General features: G+C 38.2%; 1 protein-coding gene across 2 annotated transcripts in view; it reads right to left on the reverse strand.

Annotated features, from left to right (window-relative positions):
* LOC124796345 (zinc finger protein on ecdysone puffs-like) overlaps positions 1-21,592 on the reverse strand; it is a 40,256-nt gene extending 18,664 nt beyond the window's left edge. For both annotated transcript variants that reach the window (XM_047260488.1, XM_047260487.1), the window contains exons 1-3: positions 21,480-21,592; positions 3,211-3,498; positions 981-1,133 (exon numbers count right to left, since the gene is read on the reverse strand). In XM_047260488.1, coding sequence (XP_047116444.1) covers positions 981-1,133; positions 3,211-3,498 — 441 coding nt within the window. In that variant the 5' untranslated portion in view covers positions 21,480-21,592. The remainder of the gene's footprint in view (positions 1-980; positions 1,134-3,210; positions 3,499-21,479) is intronic.
* Positions 21,593-21,983: the final 391 nt, after the last annotated feature.

Here is a 21,983-nt window from a genome sequence, read left to right on the forward strand (position 1 = left end):
ACAGTTTCAAAGCAATTAAAATGGCCAAATTTCAAGGTGGTTGGTTGTGTGTGTATAGGGAAACAATTCATTGAAGCCTTCACAGAGTGACATAACATGTAAATGTGAAACTAGAAAGTTGACATATAAGTAAAAAAAAGGTTATTTTGCAATGCAAGTACATGATTGCAAACATACAAATTTTATGACAGCATGTCTTGGGTGTGCTGTGCTAACAGCAACTCAAGCTGAAGTATTTAACTGATGCTTTTACTGTGAAGTATTCAGTAGTATTAAATCATAAACATGAGGAAAACAGGCATTAACATATAGAAGTTGTTTACATTAGAACACTGAAACAGTGTATACACATGGCATAAGTGTAATAAAATGAAGATAAGGAATTAAGAATTTGTAATATCAATGCTTCAAAAAATGCAAAAAATGAAAATGTTAAGGAACATCTTAGTTTAATGTTCATATAAGGCTGTTAACAGTACACAGCTGGTAATCTCGAGGCCAGAAATCCAGATGTTCGTAAGCAGGCACTATTACCGAGAATGCCTGCTTCATAGCCAACATTCTCCCAACGGACAGATCTAGAAACCGATCAGAAGTGACCTCAAGTCACATTCAACATCACGGCACTGGCCACTGCCAATGAAGTATGTGAGTTATTTCTGAGTGGTAATGAGCAAATGAGAAAAATGCTCATGCATACTCCATCTTATGAACGAGATGAAATGTCTTAACTACAATGAAGCCACTGAATGCAAAGTTCCAGCAAAGAGGCTGCTAGAGTGACAAGCTTCAGCTTCCTTAAGTAACTCGAGCCTAAAATCCAATTAAAAAGGAGGGCAACTTGTTTAATATCAGTAAGTTAATAGTTGTGACATTATTAAAAACCTGCCACCCCCCAGCTGCCGTACTTCCATAGCTGTAGAACTTGTTTGTATATCAATAGCTTGACAGGATATACTTCTATACCACAGTTGACATACCTTATTGTACGGTTCAGTCCTGCGAGAATCAAGCCGTCGTCTTCTGTTGTCCTGAAATCTACCTGGAGCTGAACCAAATTGCTGTTGCTGCCTGAAGCCTTGGCCTATATTACCAAGTTGACCCAAAGTGCCAAGACTTAACAATGGAGGAACCTAGTACGTAGAAAAAAATGCAATCACAAAATGTAAATTCCTTCATTATCTGCTTGAAACACTAAAAAGTAAAATTTGAACTGTACAATCAATTCCCAAAAACCTCACATGAGAATAGCATGCTTAGTATTTAATGGGAAATTCTCATCTATTTGGGGCATCCCCAGAGTATCTTGGTACTATCTGTTACAATGTTTATTGTGATTGGATGGAAAAATCACCTATTCCAAAAAACACCTGCATGCATTCCACACCAACAACCAGCTCTTCTGTTATGGGAAGTGCACCCCAACCTATTTAGGACTGAAGATCACAAAATTGTGTGTCACAAAAAAGTTATTAGTGTTGCCAGAGCTTCTGGTTCAGGCCTTCAACTTAGCTACAAGCCAGAGGCCTATAGTCATTTCTAAACAATCCAAAGATTTATTTGTTTCAAATTTGTAGCACCTGAAGGAACCAAGCACCACCTCAACCCAGATCCCAGGGATCTGGAGCTGACTGCACACTGTTCTATTACTACACATGGTTCTCCCAATAACTTCCACCATAGAGGGTATCGTTATTCACTATCTGAACTTTTTACAGACGAATACAATAAGAGACAACAGAAACAGAACCCAATGGGAACACCTCCCAACCACTTTACAACATTGCACTGATATTTGAATCTATATCCTGTTGCTTGCAATTCTCTAGACATGAATTGATGAATTCAGGTTTTCCCAAAATCTCATGTATGTTCCAACTTTCCACTTAAAATGCTTTTGTGAAATTGTGGACAAACACTTACTGTCCTCTACTTATTGAACTCTACAAGTTACTCACAAACCAAAAGAATGAACTGCCTTTTCATCGGACATTCCTTCCCTGAAGACTGAACTGCAAGCCTGACAAAATAATATAGAGAGAGTATTACTACTTTTACACTATGCCTCCATCAAGACCTTAAGAAACACTGGTAGCGAGGATATTTATTTCCCACATAGTGGGCTGAATGTCATAAGTTAGTCTGATAACTTGATCATACAAATGTATATACTTTAGGTTTAACATTTATACACAACTACTAGTAAAAAGTAGGTCATCAGTCCACAAAAAGCTGATTTAATGCCACTAATCTTAATACCTATACAAAAGGATTACATGATCTGAACAGACTTTTCTGTGAATCAATTCTGTTTAGGTCTTCTGTCCTGATACTAGTCTGATGTAGCTCTCCACTCCATTCTTGACGAGACACACCAATGCCAAATAGGTCACAAGAATTAACTTGTCAATAGTCCAACTTCTACATAGCATATATAATGACACCCCTCCCCCCCACATCCTTTCCCTTCCCCCACCAGTCATTACATGTGTACACTGTACATTATACATATTATCCACTTTTGGGTACACTATAAAGAAGTGTCCACTTAGATTACAACAGATTTTTGTTCCATTTAAGTACAACTCTCATTCCATTATGAAGTTGTTCATTATTTCTATTGGGGGAGGGGGGGGGGTGCAATCAGTGTCATTGCACCAATATTCTCATCACCAGTGGCAGTATCTGATAGTTTTGTAACGCCATCAGTTTTGTATCATATGAGTATTGATGCTGAGGACTGACTACTTTCTGAATATTCTTTGTATTATATTTCGTCTTGACTCCTCAATTAAGCTTGTGCTTAAGGTTGCTAGATGTTATGACGCACTACAACTGAAACATTAGTATCAAATTTTGAAGTATTACACTTATCAGCATTGGAGGAAGTCAAGTTCACAGGCCTCTTTGAAACTGAAATTAGTCTATTCTGTGCAAGCCTTTTCATCTCTAATTTTCTCACTAACATTAGGTGCTTATATTTTTCGAGGCAAAGAATCATGTTATCACTAATACCAACATTTACCACAACACTTGTCATTTATTTCAATCTCAATACTTAACAATTCTGCTAACTAAGAACTTTTCCATTTTGTAAAAAATATTCACGTACACTACTAGGCACAGTAACTACAGAGAAAAGTTTGTGAATACATGAAGTTAACCTGAGGTTATTCATAAAATTCTGGGCACTAATAATACATATCATACCTGTGGTTGTGCTGGTTGCTGTGGTCTAAGAAGTGTTGTGAGCAGATTGCTAGCAATAGCAAGCTGAGCTTCTGTTGAAGATAACTGTGAAACAAGGCTCGATTGTTGTGTTGGAGTTGGCAACAGTCCTGCTAAGCCACCACCTCCCCTTGGGTTCCCAGGTACAAGACCACCTTCCCATGGATTTACATTCATTTGGGATGGTCGGTTACCACCAAAGCCACCACCTGGGGCATTCATCTGGTAAGACTGCCTATCATTCCGGCGATAGTTACGATTCTGCGACATCTGGAATTACAAAACCATTGCTTTTGTTCATATGTATGCTAAACAGACTGACATAGTACATGTAAAATAAGAATCATTTCAGGCTAATTGCGAAACATTTCTGTGTTGATAATGATTTTTAAGAAAGAGAGAGAGATTGCCAAGTAACTACAATGAACGTGCACAGCACTGAACAGTTCGAAATGGAACCTTCCACTGTTAAACTTGCGTCTCCTTTGAGGTAACCTTTAGGACTTTTTCTAAACACTGAACTTTAACCAGCAGTGTTAACGATCTTACTATAAAGCATTTTAAGAAGAGAATTTTGTCCTAGCAGGCCAGAACTGTTTTCAAAATAGCATCTTTCATTACTTTATCTATGGTGGATCATGTGTAACTATGCTATCCAACTAAGGATTGTTGATGGAGACTATAACACCATTCACAAATAAGCTTTTTAAAAAGAGTAGTTTAAATTCTCTTTTTCCATTTTCTGTTTTTGTTAAACATTGAAACAGATCAACAATTTGGAAAGTGGGTTATAGTGCAGCTCCTCCACTGCATGCTGACCTTGGCAATTCATATGCATCAGATGCAGCCAATCTGGTGATTGGTGGCAATTATTTTTCCAACAAGCTAAGCTACAGAACAAGCTATCAAAATCTGGCTTTTTTCTTTCACATTCAATGTTTTCACCATTTAACAACCAAACTGAAAGTACAAACCGAAAGATGAGGTCACAGCAGCAACTAACATTGTGTCACTGGTCACGACACAGCAGCTATCAACATTGTGTCACTGACCAAATCCAACAACTAGTATCAAATTCTCCTCTACCCTAAATTTGGTTGTCAGCTGCAAATCCAACACACAAGAATGAAAGAAAACTCTGCTGACTGACCTGTCTTGCACACAGATACTAGATTAGCACATGAAAAATTCCTTGTGAGTTGGCAAAGCCTACAAATCTCAACATGAAAATACGACTGCCACAGTAATAAAGGTGCATCCACACAACACCTTTGTTTTCAACTTTGTGCATGTGCATAATTTTCCGACAGCAACTATGCATCCACATTTGTGCATGCATAATTTCCTGGAAATAGAGGCTGTGCATAAAGGGCACTGCTAGCCACCTTTGGTGGGAATCTCTGCACCTTTTTGCAGACAACAGGCAGCTGGGGCCAATATAAATTTAATTGTGTAGTGTGTTGGGGTTATGCTGAAAAGCGATTTACATGCAATAATTCTGTTGACTCCAAAGGAAGCAGCAGGTGATTACAGGCAAAAGAGTAATATGGAATGCCACTTCTGAAGATTCTTTGCATAATTCTACATGTGTTGCCCTGAGTGTCACATATTACATAAAAGTCTCTGATCATATTTCTGTAAAGAATAAGATACCGTAAGTTCCAAAGTAAGTAAACAGTACAATAAGCCAAATATTTATGAAAAGTGTATACAGAAACCGGTCAAATATTCAGGTAACTGAGGAGCCTGACATCTGAACAAAAGAAGTCATGATGTATGTGTAGTTCCTCAACAACCAATCAAAAACAGAAATGAAGCACACTTATGATGCTTAACAAAACTCCCATTCCAACAGATTCTGGCATCTCAAACTATCAAATTTGTTGATTCTGAGGATGTTAATCTTCATATCATATTTCATGATTAAATGACAAAGTGAAAGTAAATTAACCTTCACAACAACTAATAACCTTCAAGTTGTTCTCTGTTTCAGGAATAATCACTTATTTTTATTTATTTACTTGTTCGTGTCCCATTGATCTAGTATGCAGGCGAATTGCATGGATATGGAACAAGCCACAATTATGTAAGAACAGTACTTATACACTGAAGTGCCAAAGAAACTGGTATAGGCATGCATATTCAAATACAGAGAGATGTAAACAGGCAGAACATAGCACTGCAGTCGGCAACACCTATATAAGACAAGTGTCTGGTGCAGTTATTAGATCAATCGCTGTTGTGTCATCGGCAGGCTATCAAGATTTAAATGAGACTGAATGTGGTGTTATAGTCGGCGCACAAGCAGTGGGACACAGCATCTCAGAGATACCAATGAAGTAGGGATTTTCCCATATGACCATTTCATGAGTGTACCATGAATATCAGAAATCTGTTGAAACATCAGATCTCCAACATTGCTGCAGCTGGAAAAAGATCCCACATGAACGGGACTTATGATGACTGAAGAGAATCATTCAATGTGACAGAAGTGCTGCAGATTTAAATGCTGACCCATCAACAAGTGTCCGTGTGCAAATCGTTCAACGAAACCGATACTGACTTTCGGAGCCAAAGGCCCACTCGTGTACCCTTGATGAATGCCTTGTGCCTCACCTCGTTCCGTCAACTCTGACACTTTACTGTTGACGAGTGAAAACATGCTGCCTGGCCAGATGAGTTATTTTGAACTGCATCAATCGGAGGGATGAGTATAGGTATGTAGACAACCTCATGAATCCATGGACACTGCATGTCAGCAGGGGACTGTTCAAGCTGGTGGAGGCTCTGTAATGGTGTGGACAATGTACAGTGGAAATGATAAGGGACCCTTGATTTGTCTATATATGACTGACAGGCAATACATACTTAAGCATTCTGTCTGATCACCTGCATTCATCCATATCCATTGTGCATTCCGATGGACTTGTGAAATTTCAGCAGGACAATGCAACACCCCACACACCCAAAATTGCTACAGACTGGCTCCAGGACAAACATTTCCACTTGAGCATATCTGGGATGCCTTGCAACGTGCTGTTCAAAAAAGATCTCCACCCCCTCATACTATTGTGGATTTATGAACATCCCTGCAGGATTCATGGTGTCAATTTCCTCTAGCACTACGACATTAGTCAGTCCATGACACGTCATATTGTGGCACTTCTGCGTGCTCGTGAGGGTGCTACAAGATATTAGGTGGGTGTACCAGTTCCTTTAGCTCTTCAGTGTAATGCTAATCGACAAACTGCAATATTGTATAGGAACAAATTACACTAATAACGACAAGCTTGAGCATTTCTTACAGGTATAAAACAATGAAATAATGAACATTATAAGCTACAAATCTAACAGAATTTAAAATCCCTTTTGAAAAGGGGAATAAATACTTCCAAAAGTATAGAAGTTGCCAGTTACTCGCTAACAAAATTTTATTAGCAGGCTTATCACTAGTTTCCCAAGGAGAAAAATCAAAAATCTCTGACTCGAAGTTTGCAGACAAAATTTCATTTTGTATTTATAGTGACTCCGTTGGTTATAATGCTTCTTTGATTGGTCGCTTTCCTGTTTTCTCTTTCTGTCACCTCTTCATCACAACAAACCCAATGCAAGCTTCCAAGCAAAAAAGTGGATTCATAGACTGCTTGTGCAATGAGGAAGCATGTGGACACGAGAACACACATGCGTACATTCCACAAATTTGTGTGCACGCCCTTTCATTCCCTCACATCTGCAATTGCGCACAACGAAAGAAACATCGTGTGGACTGATGTATAGCATAACCCGACGTTCATCACTGCAATAACCTACTTATGTACCTATTTCCAATTTTCCTCAACATTCTACTGACATGTTTAAAGTCTGACTTAATAGAGCAATATTCCATGTAACTTTATTTACGAATGAGATCTCACTGGCTTGCTACACATGGTCCCTGGTTCATTACATCACCTTGCCCCAATTCATGGCATGAATCATTACAAGCAACGTTGTACAACAGGAAAGCCACAAACACCTTCAGCATATGTCCACTTTGATGAAATTTAGTCTGTACCTGAGGGATCTGCATGAACTGCAGAGATTCAGTTCACCTATAACTTGGTTGAGTTACTAGAGCCATTTATGTAACTACCCCATTTTAGGAGACTGAAAAGTAACAAAGAAATCAAAGTTTGGTATGCCACTTATCCTAATCTATGCTTCTGTGCATAGTGATACATTATGTTCTCAGCACATAAACAAGGAAAGTTAAGTTCAGAAGGCAATGCTTTTGGCATAATCTCAGTTCAAAGTGAGCAACACATCATGTCTCAACAAATCTGTCCCATAGTTTCACAAGCCATAAGTGGTAAGGAAAGGGCATTATGGACATAGTCTTGTCAAACTATTGTCTGGCTATTTCACAAATTAGAGCCTAACATGTGTATTTACTTATTAGAAATGTGGAATCCCCGTGCCATTTAATGACAGTGCCCTAAAAGGACTGAAAGCTGTCAAGGAACAATAATTGCTTACACAACACTGGTTTACACACCACCGAAAACACTAGTGTGTTTCCATCATGAAGCTTTACTCCTAAAAAGACAAATTTTTGTTAAGATCAACCTGCAACCCTCTTGGCAAGAAAAAATCATACTGCTCGAAATTTTTTGCACTCAAGCACATTGGAAACAGCTTACCAGCTAAACAGGAAAACCACATTTGATATTAAACGAGCCCAAAAATGTGCCCATCCTGTAGAAAAGAATTTGATAGAATTAAATATTTACAAATGGATGTTTCACCTCAGACGAAGATGGCAAAACTAATGTTTCTCACAATTTAAATGCAAGCTTAATAGCTGTTGCAATATCACCATTAAAACTTCAAATTTGTGCAAGGGGTACAAAAGGACATGCAAAGCAAAAAATGCATCAAGTTGAAGGTGCAATTATTAATAAAACTGCAGCAGTTGGAGAATCAGATCTCAGTGAGTTGGAGTAACCATGCACAAGTTCTGGCATTGCTGCAGAATGCAATTCTATTTTTTCACATTTTTCTGATAAAAAGTTACCAAGTAATGGACTTTCAAAAAATTGAAAAATGACAAATTTTTTACTCTCAGAACAATGTTTTCTTTACAACTCGTGTTCTAATTAAGCTAGAACAATAAAATTTACTTCATTGGGAAGCTCTTTTAAAGAGCTTTTATATCATACCAAACATCATTAGTTTAATATTAGTTTTTACACACACAGTTTTTATGAACAACATTGTTGAATTTATCGAATTTTTAAAATTCTCTAAAAAATATACGTGAAAGATACACTTTTACATCTACATATCCTGAAAGTTTCAACTTGGGATGAGCATGGGATCACTATCAAAAGCAATTTTATGTTTACCACGATTCTCCAAAATCACAGTCAGGTAGGTGAATGTCTATTATTTTGCTACACATGAAAATATTACACTGTTAGATTTTGTTACATAGTCCACAAATTTTACTTTTGAAATGAGTAACTGCTTTTTAAACTTTAGTGCTAACTATTTATTAATAGCTATAAAACCACAAGGAAAAAAGAAGAAAGGAAGCTATCTCCCATTAAAGATTATATATAAAATGATTCTTTGGTGTCACTATCTGCAATCTATTCAGTATTTTATCTATGGTTAATATTGTCAGCAATTTTCACCTATGGTTGAAAGTGACCCACACATTCTTTTGTTGTGAGGCAGCTGTAGTGAAATTAAGTGTAACTCTGAAATGTGTTTTGAATCTAGCTTAAAGGTACTTTTGTACAAACCTCATAAGAGTATGTAAGTTTGTATGCCTACAACCAGTTAATGTTTTCATACTATTAACATAATGAAATATTTTTTTTACAGGAAGTGAAAGACTAAAGAAGTAATATTGTGTAGTACTGAATATAGAAAGCTGGGGCATTCAACTTCAAAAACATTTTTTAATCAGTTTGCTAACTTGAGAAATATAAAATGCCTAAAATTTCATCTTTGTGCTGTAATCAATGTAATGAAAAGGGCCACAATAACCACAAGAAAAACTTACAGCCTGTTTCACAATGGATGATAGCAAGAAAACCTTTCTTAACTTTAAATCAAAAAGGGTGTGACAACTGCTGTAAAAAAATTGCACGAGTAGAAATTTGTGGTACATCTAGCACAGAAAACGATGATCTACTGTATTCTGTGGTGAAGCAAGAACATGAAAAGGTTTTATGTGATAGTGACGTACAAGACACTGCAGCAAGTGAGGCCTTAGAAAAGTTGAATGCTTCTTTGCAGTCCGTTGGTGAATCGCCAACTAAGGAGAAATGACTGTGTGAAGCAAAATATCCTAAGGAAAAACTAATTGAATTAACTTCAACAATTGAAACAAAGGTATTATTGCTTTCTTCCAAAAAAGAAGAGGGACATGATCATGCACAATCTGATATGATCAGTCAGCTAGAAGATAAATTTCGTGCGTGTACATCTCGAAGTAAACAGATGGAAATTCTTACCATTTTACCTAAAAGCTGGAGTGTTAAGAAGCTTAAGATGAATTTAACGTAACAAATTACATGGCTCGAAGAGTAAAATATTTGGTGAAGGACAAGGGAATTTTGTCTTCACCAAACCCAAAACCTGGAAAGACTCTTGATCAAACTACTGCTGATTGTTAGAAACTTTTATTATTCTGATGAGATAAGCATGGGAAAAAAGAATTTGTACTTGTGAGAGATAACGGAGAAAAACTACAAGTACAAAAAAGGCTAGTTTTAAGTAATTTGAAAGTAATTTACGCAAACTTTGAAGACAGGGATGGCTAGAGGACAAATGTAAGGATGTAGCGGCTTGTCTCACTAGGGGTAAGATAGATACTGCCTACAGGAAAATTAAAGAGACCTTTGGAGAGAAGAGAACCACTTGTATGAATATCAAGAGCTCAGATGGCAACCCAGTTCTAAGCAAAGAAGGGAAGGCAGAAAGGTGGAAGGAGTATAGAGGGGGTTTATACAAGGGCGATGTACTTGAGGACAATATTATGGAAATGGAAGAGGATGAAGATGAAATGGGAGATATGCTACTGCGTGAAGAGTTTGACAGAGCACTGAAAGACCTGAGTCGAAACAAGGCCCTGGGAGTAGACAACATTCCATTAGAACTACTGATGGCCTTGGGAGAGCCAGTCATGACAAAACTCTACCATCTGGTGAGCAAGATGTATGAGACAGGCGAAATACCCTCAGACTTCAAGAATAATATAATAATTCCAATCCCAAAGAAAGCAGGTGTTGAGAGATGTGAAAATTACCGAACTATCAGTTTAATAAATCACAGCTGCAAAATACTAACGCGAATTCTTTACAGACGAATGGAAAAACTGGTAGAAGCGGACCTCGGGGAAGATCAGTTTGGATTCCGTAGAAATGTTGGAACATGCAAGGCAATACTAACCTTACGACTTATCTTAGAAGAAAGATTAAGAAAAGGCAAACCTACGTTTCTAGCATTTGTAGACTTAGAGAAAGCTTTTGACAATGTTAACTGGAATACTCTCTTTCAAATTCTGAAGGTGGTAGGGGTAAAATACAGGGAGCAAAAGGCTATTTACAATTTGTACAGAAACCAGATGGCAGTTATAAGAGTCGAGGGGCATGAAAGGGAAGCAGTGGTTGGGAAAGGAGTGAGACAGGGTTGTAGCCTCTCCCCGATGTTATTCAATCTGTATATTGAGCAAGCAGTAAAGGAAACAAAAGAAAAATTCGGAGTACGTATCAAAATTCATGGAGAAGTAGTAAAAACTTTTGAGGTTCGCCGATGACATTGTAATTCTGTCAGAGACAGCAAAGGACTTGGAAGAGCAGCTGAACGGAATGGACAGCGTCTTGAAAGGAGGATATAAGATGAACATCAACAAAAGCAAAACGAGAATAATGGAATGTAGTCAAATTAAGTCGGGTGATGCTGAGGGAATTAGATTAGGAAATGAGACACTTAAAGTAGTAAAGGAGTTTTGCTATTTAGGAAGTAAAATAACTGATGATGGTCGAAGTAGAGAGGATATAAAATGTAGACTGGCAATGGCAAGGAAATTGTTTCTGAAGAGAAATTTGTTAACATCGAGTATAGATTTAAGTGTCAGGAAGTCGTTTCTGAAAGTATTTGTATGGAGTGTAGCCATGTATGGAAGTGAAACATGGACGATAAATAGTTTGGACAAGAAGAGAATAGAAGCTTTCGAAATGTGGTGCTACAGAAGAATGCTGAAGATAAGGTGGGTAGATCACGTAACTAATGAGGAGGTATTGAACAGGATTGGGGAGAAGAGAAGTTTGTGGCACAACTTGACCAGAAGAAGGGATCGGTTGGTAGGACATGTTTTGAGGCATCAAGGGATCACATATTTAGCATTGGAGGGCAGTGTGTAGGGTAAAAATCGTAGAGGGAGACCAAGAGATCAATACACTAAGCAGATTCAGAAGGATGTAGGCTGCAGTAGATACTGGGAGATGAAGCTTGCACAGGATAGAGTAGCATGGAGAGCTGCATCAAACCAGTCTCAGGACTGAAGACCACAACAACAACAACAACAACAACAACAACAACATAACTTATCAGCAATGGTTTCCGTTGATCACACATTTCTAGAAACAATCACAAAATCATCTGACAACTTCATTGATTTTTTTTTTTATAAAATCGCTTACACGACATTCATTTGTTGCTAGTCAACAATCAACATTCCAAAAGAGACTGAGAAATGAACTTTAAGGCAAGATCTTAGCAAGCTGTGACTTTTCTGAGAATTACTCCTTTGTCATCCAGGACGAAGTTCAAGGCTATCACTGGACAAACATGCAAGCAATGATTCATCCCATTGTTGCTTATTACAAGGATGGGAACAAACTCTAGCACATGTCTTGTAATCATATCAGAATGCCTAACACATGACACCGTTGCTGTGCATTTGTTCCAATCGTAATTGATGGACTTCCTGACTGTCAAATTCACTAGAAAACCAAGAAAAATATATTATTTCTGATGGAGCAGCAACTCATTATAAAAACGTGCCATCATGAAGGAATGGCATTTTTCAGCCACCGTCAAACGACTTGCAGCTCTAGCAAGTCTGCAACGGCCATACAGTGATCAAATAATGACACCAAAACAACTTTATATGTTTGCCAAGGATAACATAGAAGTAACGAACTTCTATGCTACTAAAGAAGATCACAAAAATGAAGAAATGAAACTTATGGAGAGATTTGAGAAATGCTGCAAAATTGTAGGGACACAAAACTTCACACTTTTATTCCTTTTAGCAAGGACAAAAGTGTATTCAAACTCTGATGATAGTAAAATTGAACTGGTGACAGTTTCCGACAGTGATACAATACCATTCAAAGACAAAAGGATATGTTGCTTGTGGTGGTTAACCTGTGTATTTTTTTTTTTTTTTTTAAAAAAAAGTCAGTAGAAGGATGAAATCACAGTTTCTTACATCCACATCAACCGTCACCATCTTTTACATTTCCAAGTCATCCAGACACTTTCCATAAGCAGTAGGGAAGTAGTGGCAATCGTGGACCCTCAAACTGCTGCGGGACAAACATATAAGTTATCCAGTGCAGAAATGTTGATGTGCAACAGACTGATTAGTTCAAAGTATGAAGAAGTGCACTAATAGGATGCCTATTTGTAAATAGTTATTTTTAATTTCCACATTTTACAACAACAGAAGCTGTTGAGAAGTAGGCCTAATTTCTAAAATAAATTAGTTTTTACTAATTTTTAAAGCACCACCCTTAAAGTAAAATTGCTTTTGATAGTGATCCCATGCTCATCCCAAGTTGAAAATTGCAGAATATGTAGATGTAAAGTGTATCTTTCACATATATATTTTGAAAATCATAAAAATACAGTCTTTCAATATTCGGTCTTTTTTAACAATTTGTTTATATATATATATATATATATTAAACTAATGATGATTGGTATCATATAAAGCTCTTTAAAAGAGCTTTCCAATGAAGTAAATTTTATTGTTCTAGCTTAATTTGAACAAGAGTTTCAAACAATACAACATTGTTCCCCGAGTAAAAAATTAGTCATCTTTTCAATTTTTGAAGGACCATTACTCGGTAACTTTCCATCAGAAAAATGTGAAAAAATTAACTTGTGTCATGGTTTATGATAAATATATGCATACTTCCCCCTCACGAACCATGGACCTTGCTGTTGGTGGCGAGGCTTGCGTGCCTCAACGACACAGATAGCCATACCGTAGGTGAAACCGAAACGGAAGGGTACGTGTTGAGAGGCCAGACAAACGTGGTTCCTGAAGAGGGGCAGCAGCCTTTTCAGTAGTTGCAGGGGCAACAATCTGGATGATTGATCTGGCACTGTAACACTAACCAAAACGGCCTTGCTGTTGTGGTACTGCGAACGGCTGAAAGCAAGGGGAAACTACAGCCGTAATTTTTCCCGAGGGCATGCAGCTTTACTGTATGATTAAATGATGGCGTCCTCTTGGGTAATATATTCCGGAGGTAAAATAGTCCCACATTCGGATCTCCGCGAGGGAACTACTCAGGAGGACGTCGTTATCAGGAGAAAGAAAACTGGCGTTCTACGGATCTGGGCGTGGGAATGTCAGATCCCTTAATCGGGCAGGTAGGTTAGAAAATTTAAAAAGGGAAAGGGATAGGTTAAGGTTAGATATAGTGGGAATTAGTGAAGTTCGGTGGCAGGAGGAACAAGACTTTTGGTCAGGTGACTACATGCTTATAAATACAAAATCAAGTAGGGGTAATGCAGGAGTAGGTTTAATAACGAATAAAAAAATAAGAGTGCGGGTAAGCTACTACAAACAGCATAGTGAACGCATTATTGTGGTCAAGATAGACACGACGCCCACACCTACTACAGTAGTATGTGGCCAAGATAGACACAAAGCCCACGCCTACCACAGTAGTACAAGCTTATATGCCAACCAGCTCTGCAGATGAAGAAATTGATGAAATGTATGATGAGATAAAAGAAATTATTCAGGTAGTGAAAGGAGACAAATTTAGTAGTCATAAGTGACGAATTCAACAGTGGGAAAGGAAGGCAAGGAAACTTAGGTGAACATGGATTGGGGCTAAGAAATGAAAGAGGAAGCCGTCTGGTAGAATTTTGCACAGAGCATAACTTCATCATAGCTAACACTTGGTTCAAGAATCATGAAAGAAGGTTGTATACATGGAAGAACCCTGTAGATACTAGAAGGTTTCAGATAGATTACATTAATGGTGAGACAGATTTAGGAACCAGGTTTTGAATTTTAAGATATTTCCAGGGGCAGATTTGGACTGACCACAATCTATTGGTTATGAACTGTAGATTAAAACTGAAGAAACTGCAAAAAGGTGGGAATTTAAGGAGATGGGACCTGGATAAACTGACTAAACCAGAGGTTGTACGGAGTTTCAGGGACAGCATAAGGGAACAATTTACAGCAATGGGGGAAAGAAATACAGTAGAAGAAGAATGGGTAGCTTTGAGGAATGAAATAGTGAAGGCAGCAGAGGATCAAGTAGGTAAAAGGACGAGGGCTAGTAGAAATCCTTGGGTAACAGAAGAGATACTGAATTTAATTGATGAAAGGAGAAAATACAAAAATGCAGCAAATGAAGCCGACAAAAAAGGAATACAAACGTCTCAAAAATGAGATTGACAGGGAAGTGCAAAATGGCTAAGCAGGGATGGCTAGAGGACAAATATAAGGATGTAGAGGCATATCACTAGGGGTAAGATAGATACTGCCTACAGGGAAATTAGAGGGACCTTTGGAGAAAAGAGAACCACTTGTATGAATATCAAGAACTCAGATGGACAATATTATGGAAATGGAAGAGGATGTAGATGAAGATGAAATGGGAGACATGATACTGCGTGTAGAGTTTGACACAGCACTGAAAGACCTAAGTCGAAACAAGGCCCCGGGAGTAGACAAAATTCCATTAAAACTACTGAGCCTTGGGAGAGCCAGTCCAAAAGCAAGTGTTGACATATGTGAAAATTACCAAACTACCAGTTTAATAAGTCACAGCTGCAAAATACTAACGCAAATTCTTTACAGACGAATGGAAAAACTGGTAGAAGCCGACCTCAGGGAAGATCAATTTGGATTCTGTACAAATGTTGGAACACGTGAGGCAATACTGACCCTACGACTTATCGTAGAAGAAAGATTAAGAAAAGGCAAACCTACGTTTCTAGCATTTGTAGACTTAGAGAAAGCTTTTGATAATGTTGACTGGTATAATCTCTCAAATTCTGAAGGTGGCAGGGATAAAATACAGGGAGTGAAAGGCTATTTACAATCTGTACAGAAACCAGGTGGCAGTTATAAGAGTCGAGGGGCATGAAAGGGAAGCAGTGGTTGGGAAGGGAGTGAGACAGGGTTGTAGCCTCTCCCTGATATTATTAAATCCGTATATTGAGCAAGAAGTGAAGGAATCAAAAGAAAAATTTGGAGTAGGTATTAAAATCCATGGAGAAGAAATAAAAACTTTGAGGTTCGCCAGTGACATTGTAATTCTGTCAGAGACAGCAAAGAACCTGGAAGAGCAGTTGAACAGAATGGACAGTGTCTTGAAAGGAAGGTGTAAGATTAATATCAACAAAAGAGAAACCAAGATAATGGAATGTAGTCTAATTAATTCGGGTGATGCTGAGGAAATGAGACAAATTAGTAAATGAGTTTTGTTATTTGGGGAGCAAAATAACTTATGATGGTCGAAGTAGAGAGGATATAAAATGTAGACTGGCAATGGCAAGGAAAGCGTTTCTGAAAAAGAGAAATTTGTTAACATTGACTATAGATTTAAGTGTCAGGAAGTCGTTTCTGAAAGTATTTGTATGGAGCGTAGCCATGTATGGAAGTGAAACATGGATGATAACTAGTTTGGATAAGAAGAGAATAGAAGCTTTCAAAATGTGGTGCTACAGAAGAATGCTGAAGATCAGATGGGTAGATCACATAACTAATGAGGTGGTATTGAGTAGAATTCACAAGAAGAGGAGTTTGTGGCACAACTTGACTAGAAGAAGGGTTCTGAGGCATCAAGGGATCACCAATTTAGTACTGGAGGGCAGCGTGGAGGGTAAAAATCGTGGAGAGAGGCCAAGAGATGAATACACTAAGCAGATTCAGAAGGATGTAGGCTGCAGTAGGTACTGGGAGATGAAGCTTGCACAGGATAGAGTAGCAAGGAGAGCTGCATCAAACCAGTCTCAGGACTGAAGACAACGACAACATATGCATACTTAATTTCAAAAAATCTGAGTGTCAGGTTGTAGCAATTGTTGATTTGACATGGAATTGCCCAAAGCAAATGTGCACGGCACTGAATTTATATACAAAAAAAACTGAAGATACATAAATTTATGAAGAGCATTTTGAGGACAGATGTACAGTTTTTGGTACTAGAGAGCATCACCATTTTGTGTCAATTTGTGAGAAGCAACTTCAGTTCTAGGGAGTACCAAATGATACATTATCCTTTGTAGCGAATGTTCCAGCACATTGCTTATGTGTGTCTGAAAATGGTTTCATATATCCTCATGGATCTGCTCAATCATTTCATTGGCCTGGATTCCAGAACAGAAATTGCAGTCATTCCAGTTCCAGCTGCATCAATAATAGGGTGGCGGGACTATAAGCATCCGATTCCACCTATCTGCTTTGACCAATGACGTCACTAACATGGCAGAAACAACCATTCACTATGACTCCAATGACACTATGTAAACATGACAACATAGATGAAAATAGATAAACCAACACATCTTCCTCCAAATACATAATCAAACTAACGGGACAAGCAAAGGAAATTGGGGGTTTTTGAGTGGGGAAATAACTAAATTTAAACACAAACACAGAATACCATACCAAACGACACAAAACGACGAAATAAATTAACACAAAATTCCACTAAACACAATATCTTATGGAATCAGTCACTACAGCTCAACTGTGACTGTCGATACCACATTATAAGCCTCCAAAAATTACATCACCGCCACAATTATTGGTACCACAAAACGAATGCCTAGACAAGCAAAATTGGAATGTAACACTTCCCTTGACGTATGTAGCTCAACGGCAGCTGAATATGAAAACACCCATAGCTACAACTGTGCATTGGAATCTGACACTTCCCTTCACCTACATAGGTCAACAGCAAGTCACGATAGCAGAACACCGATACCACCAACCAAACACAGAAATACCCCACAAACCACCTTAACACACAAAACATAGGTACACTGAAAAGAACGACTACTTACCACAAAAAAGTTCTGGCGCTGCACTCTAGGTCAGCCGCTACAATCTCACAAAGCCACACACATATACAATTGCAAAAATTTTATAAGGGACAACGCATTGCCCCCATTTCCGCACACCAACGAGTGCTGTTCAATTTATACGTCATATCCACACCTAACGAAAGCAGCCACAAATTAAATTAACCAAATGAACACAAGAGGTTCATGAGCAGTTGCCAGCGGGCTCGTGCGCATAGCTGAATTCGCATACGAGCAGTGCCTTCCTCCCGCTTCTGGCTCCTTGAAGTGTGGCTGTTTGCTGTATGAGCAGTAGCAGCAAGTAGCCAGAAGCTATACGGAAAAATTTTAATGGCACGCCCAAACTGCCAGATTCGCGCATGCGCAGAGCAAGCTGAGTTATACTGGGGGGTCCTTCCCGACGTGACCTGTGTATGTGTTCCATGTCTGTTTACAGCTCTCACGTCAAATGAATTTAAAACAGATTTCTGTGGCTGGGAACCATCAGGTGAATTAATATACATTCTCATAACCATGAAAGACCAAAATAAGTTCGTAGTTTCAATTTTCTGATATATGATTTCCTTGTTATAAGTGATCAACCATTAATGTCTTAATGAAGCTATTTCTGTCTGTTTTACAGAGAAATTTGCTTCTCTTAATTTATTTCCACTGATGCAGTTAGTTTATTTGAAACTAAGTGTTTCATTCCGCACTATCTGCTACTTTCAACCTCATTCATTTTAAAGTGCAAATTTTCATTTTCTGGGACGAATGACTTTATACCATAATAAAGCACCAAGCATGAGAATACAGTACTGGACCTCCAAGAAAATTGGTATCACAAAAACCACATGAAAAGCTGAATATCAGGTACTTCCAAGTGCGTCTGGACATAGAAATGTGCAATTAGAGTGGAATGAAGCATTTTAGTATAGTTTATGAAATTCTGATACTGCTGGAGTAGTCTCTGATATTATTTTCCTTTTATGACACTAAGATCTCGTAATGCAATGCACGTACGAACATACATAAACATTGACTTGAAGCTAAGTAGGCAAATTTGGTCAATAGTTTTGAACTAAATACTTTGTTTCAAATATAATGACAGCCGTAGCAGAATTTCACAAATCTGCCTTCTGTGAAACAGTGTTTTTCGATCACAAAGCCCTTGTCTAGTACTTCCTCTAGGCCTGAAGTTATTTCTTAATTTGTGCTTACGTCTTAAAATTTATAGAATGCCATTCTATGCTAAATTTTAGACTGGCCACATACTGTGTTTTATCGTTTTGACTCGCCAGATGGCTTCATATTTCTTCCTAGAGTAGAATATAAACTGTCAGTTGTACAGTTTCTTTGCCTCACAGACAACCATGTGAATTTTTTCACATTTTGAATGTTGAAATTTATTCTCCTTTATTCCGGTGTAAGCTACACAAGAAACTTTTTTTTTTGCAAGAAATTTGTATTCCATCCTAGCTTTTTGCAGTGCTGTGTAGATGCAAACCTGTTGGAAATGCTACAACGAGTTTAAAAAAATCTGTCAAAGTCACCCCTTAGCAAAATTTTATGGTACTTAGAGCTGTGGAGTCTCTAATTTTGAAATGATATTTAGCCAAGAACTGCTTCCTTATTTGCATCCTTTATCTGTGTGGGATATGATAAAACAATTGCTCGAAGTACAACTCAGTATGTCCGCTGAACAACATGCTGCAGCGCTGCACATGGTCACGTGATGCCCCACCACGCAACGCACAAAATTCCACCAGAAATACGACGAAAAGCATATGAACAGAGCAAGCACGAAGCACGGGCTGCCTACGTCATCTTAGCTGCGCATGCACAATACAGCCTGTTGTCTGGCGCTTTCTGGTAACTGCTCGAACGAACCTAAGACATACAGCAAACAGCACTACAATAACTTAGACACTACAGAAACTCAATGAAAAATTCCTGGCACAACACAGTCAAAACCAATACCTTGCAGGACAAACAGCAATACCAAAATGAACCCAGTACACCAACCTGAACACATCACCAACCGCAACAAAACGACATCTATGAACACACACAAACTTAACTCTGCGCCGTCATGAAGCCACATCTCACAACACCCTTAAGTCATGGGTCAAAACCAATGGGTGGAGCTTGACACTTTCGTTGACCCTAGGGTGGCAATACAGTTTGCCACAAGCAACGGTTTTAGACATTAGAAAAAAATTTCACAATATTATGAAAAGTTACCACTCACCATATAGCAGAGAAGCTGAAACTGAGATTACACCAAAAGCATTCTTTTTGGAACTTAACTTGCATAGTTCATGTGCTGAGCACAAAAAGTTGTACTACCATGCCCCAAAGCAGCTAGCTCCATTAGATTAGGATACGTGGCATGCCAAACTTTTAAGATTTCTTTGTTACTTTTCCGTCTCCGAAAAAGTGGTCTGGAAGAGACTACAGCTTTATTGTGCAGAATATACAAGAAATTTTTGCACAGCACACGTCAATTTAGCCTACATCAAAATCAAGGATGGAACTTAACAATTCCGTCAGTTAATTGAAAGTATTAGGAACAAATCGTTTGACGGCTGCTGGCACAAGCAGCATTCCAAATTTAGCATTCATTAACAGCTTTAGTACCCTACATGCCCAATTCCAATAAAGTGGTAAATATCTAAAGCCAAATATTATAAAGGTAGATACACATTACACCACTCAAATGCATCTTAAGTCACCAACAATCTTCCAGCCAATCATCTGTTTTCATTTGGTACGAAAGTTACTATAAAAATTGTGTGTAAACTTGTATTACACATTTCCTCTGGGTTCTTGCAATTTAAAACCAATGGACTAGTATGAAGCATTGCATGATTGTCATATTATAAGCCCTTAAACAAAAATATACTTCCAGTAATGTGATTTAGTGTAAATCAACACTCTGCCGCCGCCGCCCCCCCCCCTCCACACAAACACATATTAGATGTGAAATGCTGATTTGTAGCCATAGTCCTACTGTAAATGTGCCACAGACGATATACTTGTCTGACCAGAACACGAGGTAAATTTCATCTACTCTTTTAAACGATGGAAAGAGGAGGAGGGGGGGTGGGGGCTACTCCCAACTACACATTCTTCATAACGGCCACCGCCCAACTCCTGCCCTACACATAATTTTGATTTATTATATTTCCACAGTATTGTACCGATAATCCTAAACCACCGACACGATCCCCTATGAATAAGCTTCCCAAACTCAACGCACGAATTGTAGTTACGATGAAGTGGCAATTTTTTTTTTTTGCTGTGGGACCTAACAATGCAACCTGTATGTCCAATCCACATCAGCTTCGCAGTAAATACGTTTTCTGTGTAGTTAGTTTGGTCAACAAAAGGCTATCGTAAGAACAAAAAATCTTACTCCCACACTTATAGGCCACTGGCAGGATATAGTTAACTGGTAACTAAATTAGTTCCCACTGCAACTGAATCTCTCAGAAATCCATCAAAATGTACATGAAATCAAGTGTAACAAATTCCTTCGAAACAATTTTTAATGAGAGAAATAGTACATCTCGTCGATAATTCCGGCAAGAGACACGACATCATAGCGCTACTGAACAAAAATGGCGGCAAAAGTGTAAAAAGTTAAAGTAGACTATATTTCAATCTAAAAACTCATCAAAATCTACTTTAGATATACATTTAATAGCGCCGATAACCTCCCTAAAACTATTTTTACAGAAAATACAACAAACATAATTTTGCGTTATAGATCCAATGAATACCTCCGCCATTCTGGTGGCGTCATTGCCTCGCCTGTTTTCATACAACGGAATTGGCCTTTTCCATGGCTAATTAGTTGAAATTTAAATTTCCCTCACACTCATTACAAAAATTATCACAATTTAAAATGGTTCAGTTGCAATCTTTACCTTTAAAATACCTCCTCGCTTTTTCAGTATCAGCACCGCAAAGCCAACCTGCCGGGTACGCGATGCTAAAGACCTTTCCAAAGGCAGCGGAAACGAAGACTGACCACTCTGGCGTGGACTTAAGCAAAGATCAATGGAAAATTCGACGTAAGAACGGTTTAATATCTTTGTTAGATTACTACCGTACGAAGTACCAAAATGCTTCTTAAATAACGTTTGAAAAAAAGTAATGTAAAACTTATTTTATAACCGTCATAGACCTTTCTCAGAATGCGACTCGGTCTATATTCTGGTCGTCACGGAAAGGAACGTAAAAAACATACCACAATCAGTTTCAAATGGTGGCATATACATACACCTTCAAAAATAGAAGGGCGACATGAAGAGTTGTCGTAAGGAATATTTTGAAATGAAGTTAGTGAGACGAGATGGCTTTGGTTCTAGTCGATTCATGTTTGACAGAACGTAAAGAAACGGAACGTCAAAACATTCCATAATGCATTT

The sequence above is a fragment of the Schistocerca piceifrons genome, chromosome 4 (genome assembly GCF_021461385.2).
Source record: "Schistocerca piceifrons isolate TAMUIC-IGC-003096 chromosome 4, iqSchPice1.1, whole genome shotgun sequence".
NCBI lineage: Eukaryota > Metazoa > Arthropoda > Insecta > Orthoptera > Acrididae > Schistocerca > Schistocerca piceifrons.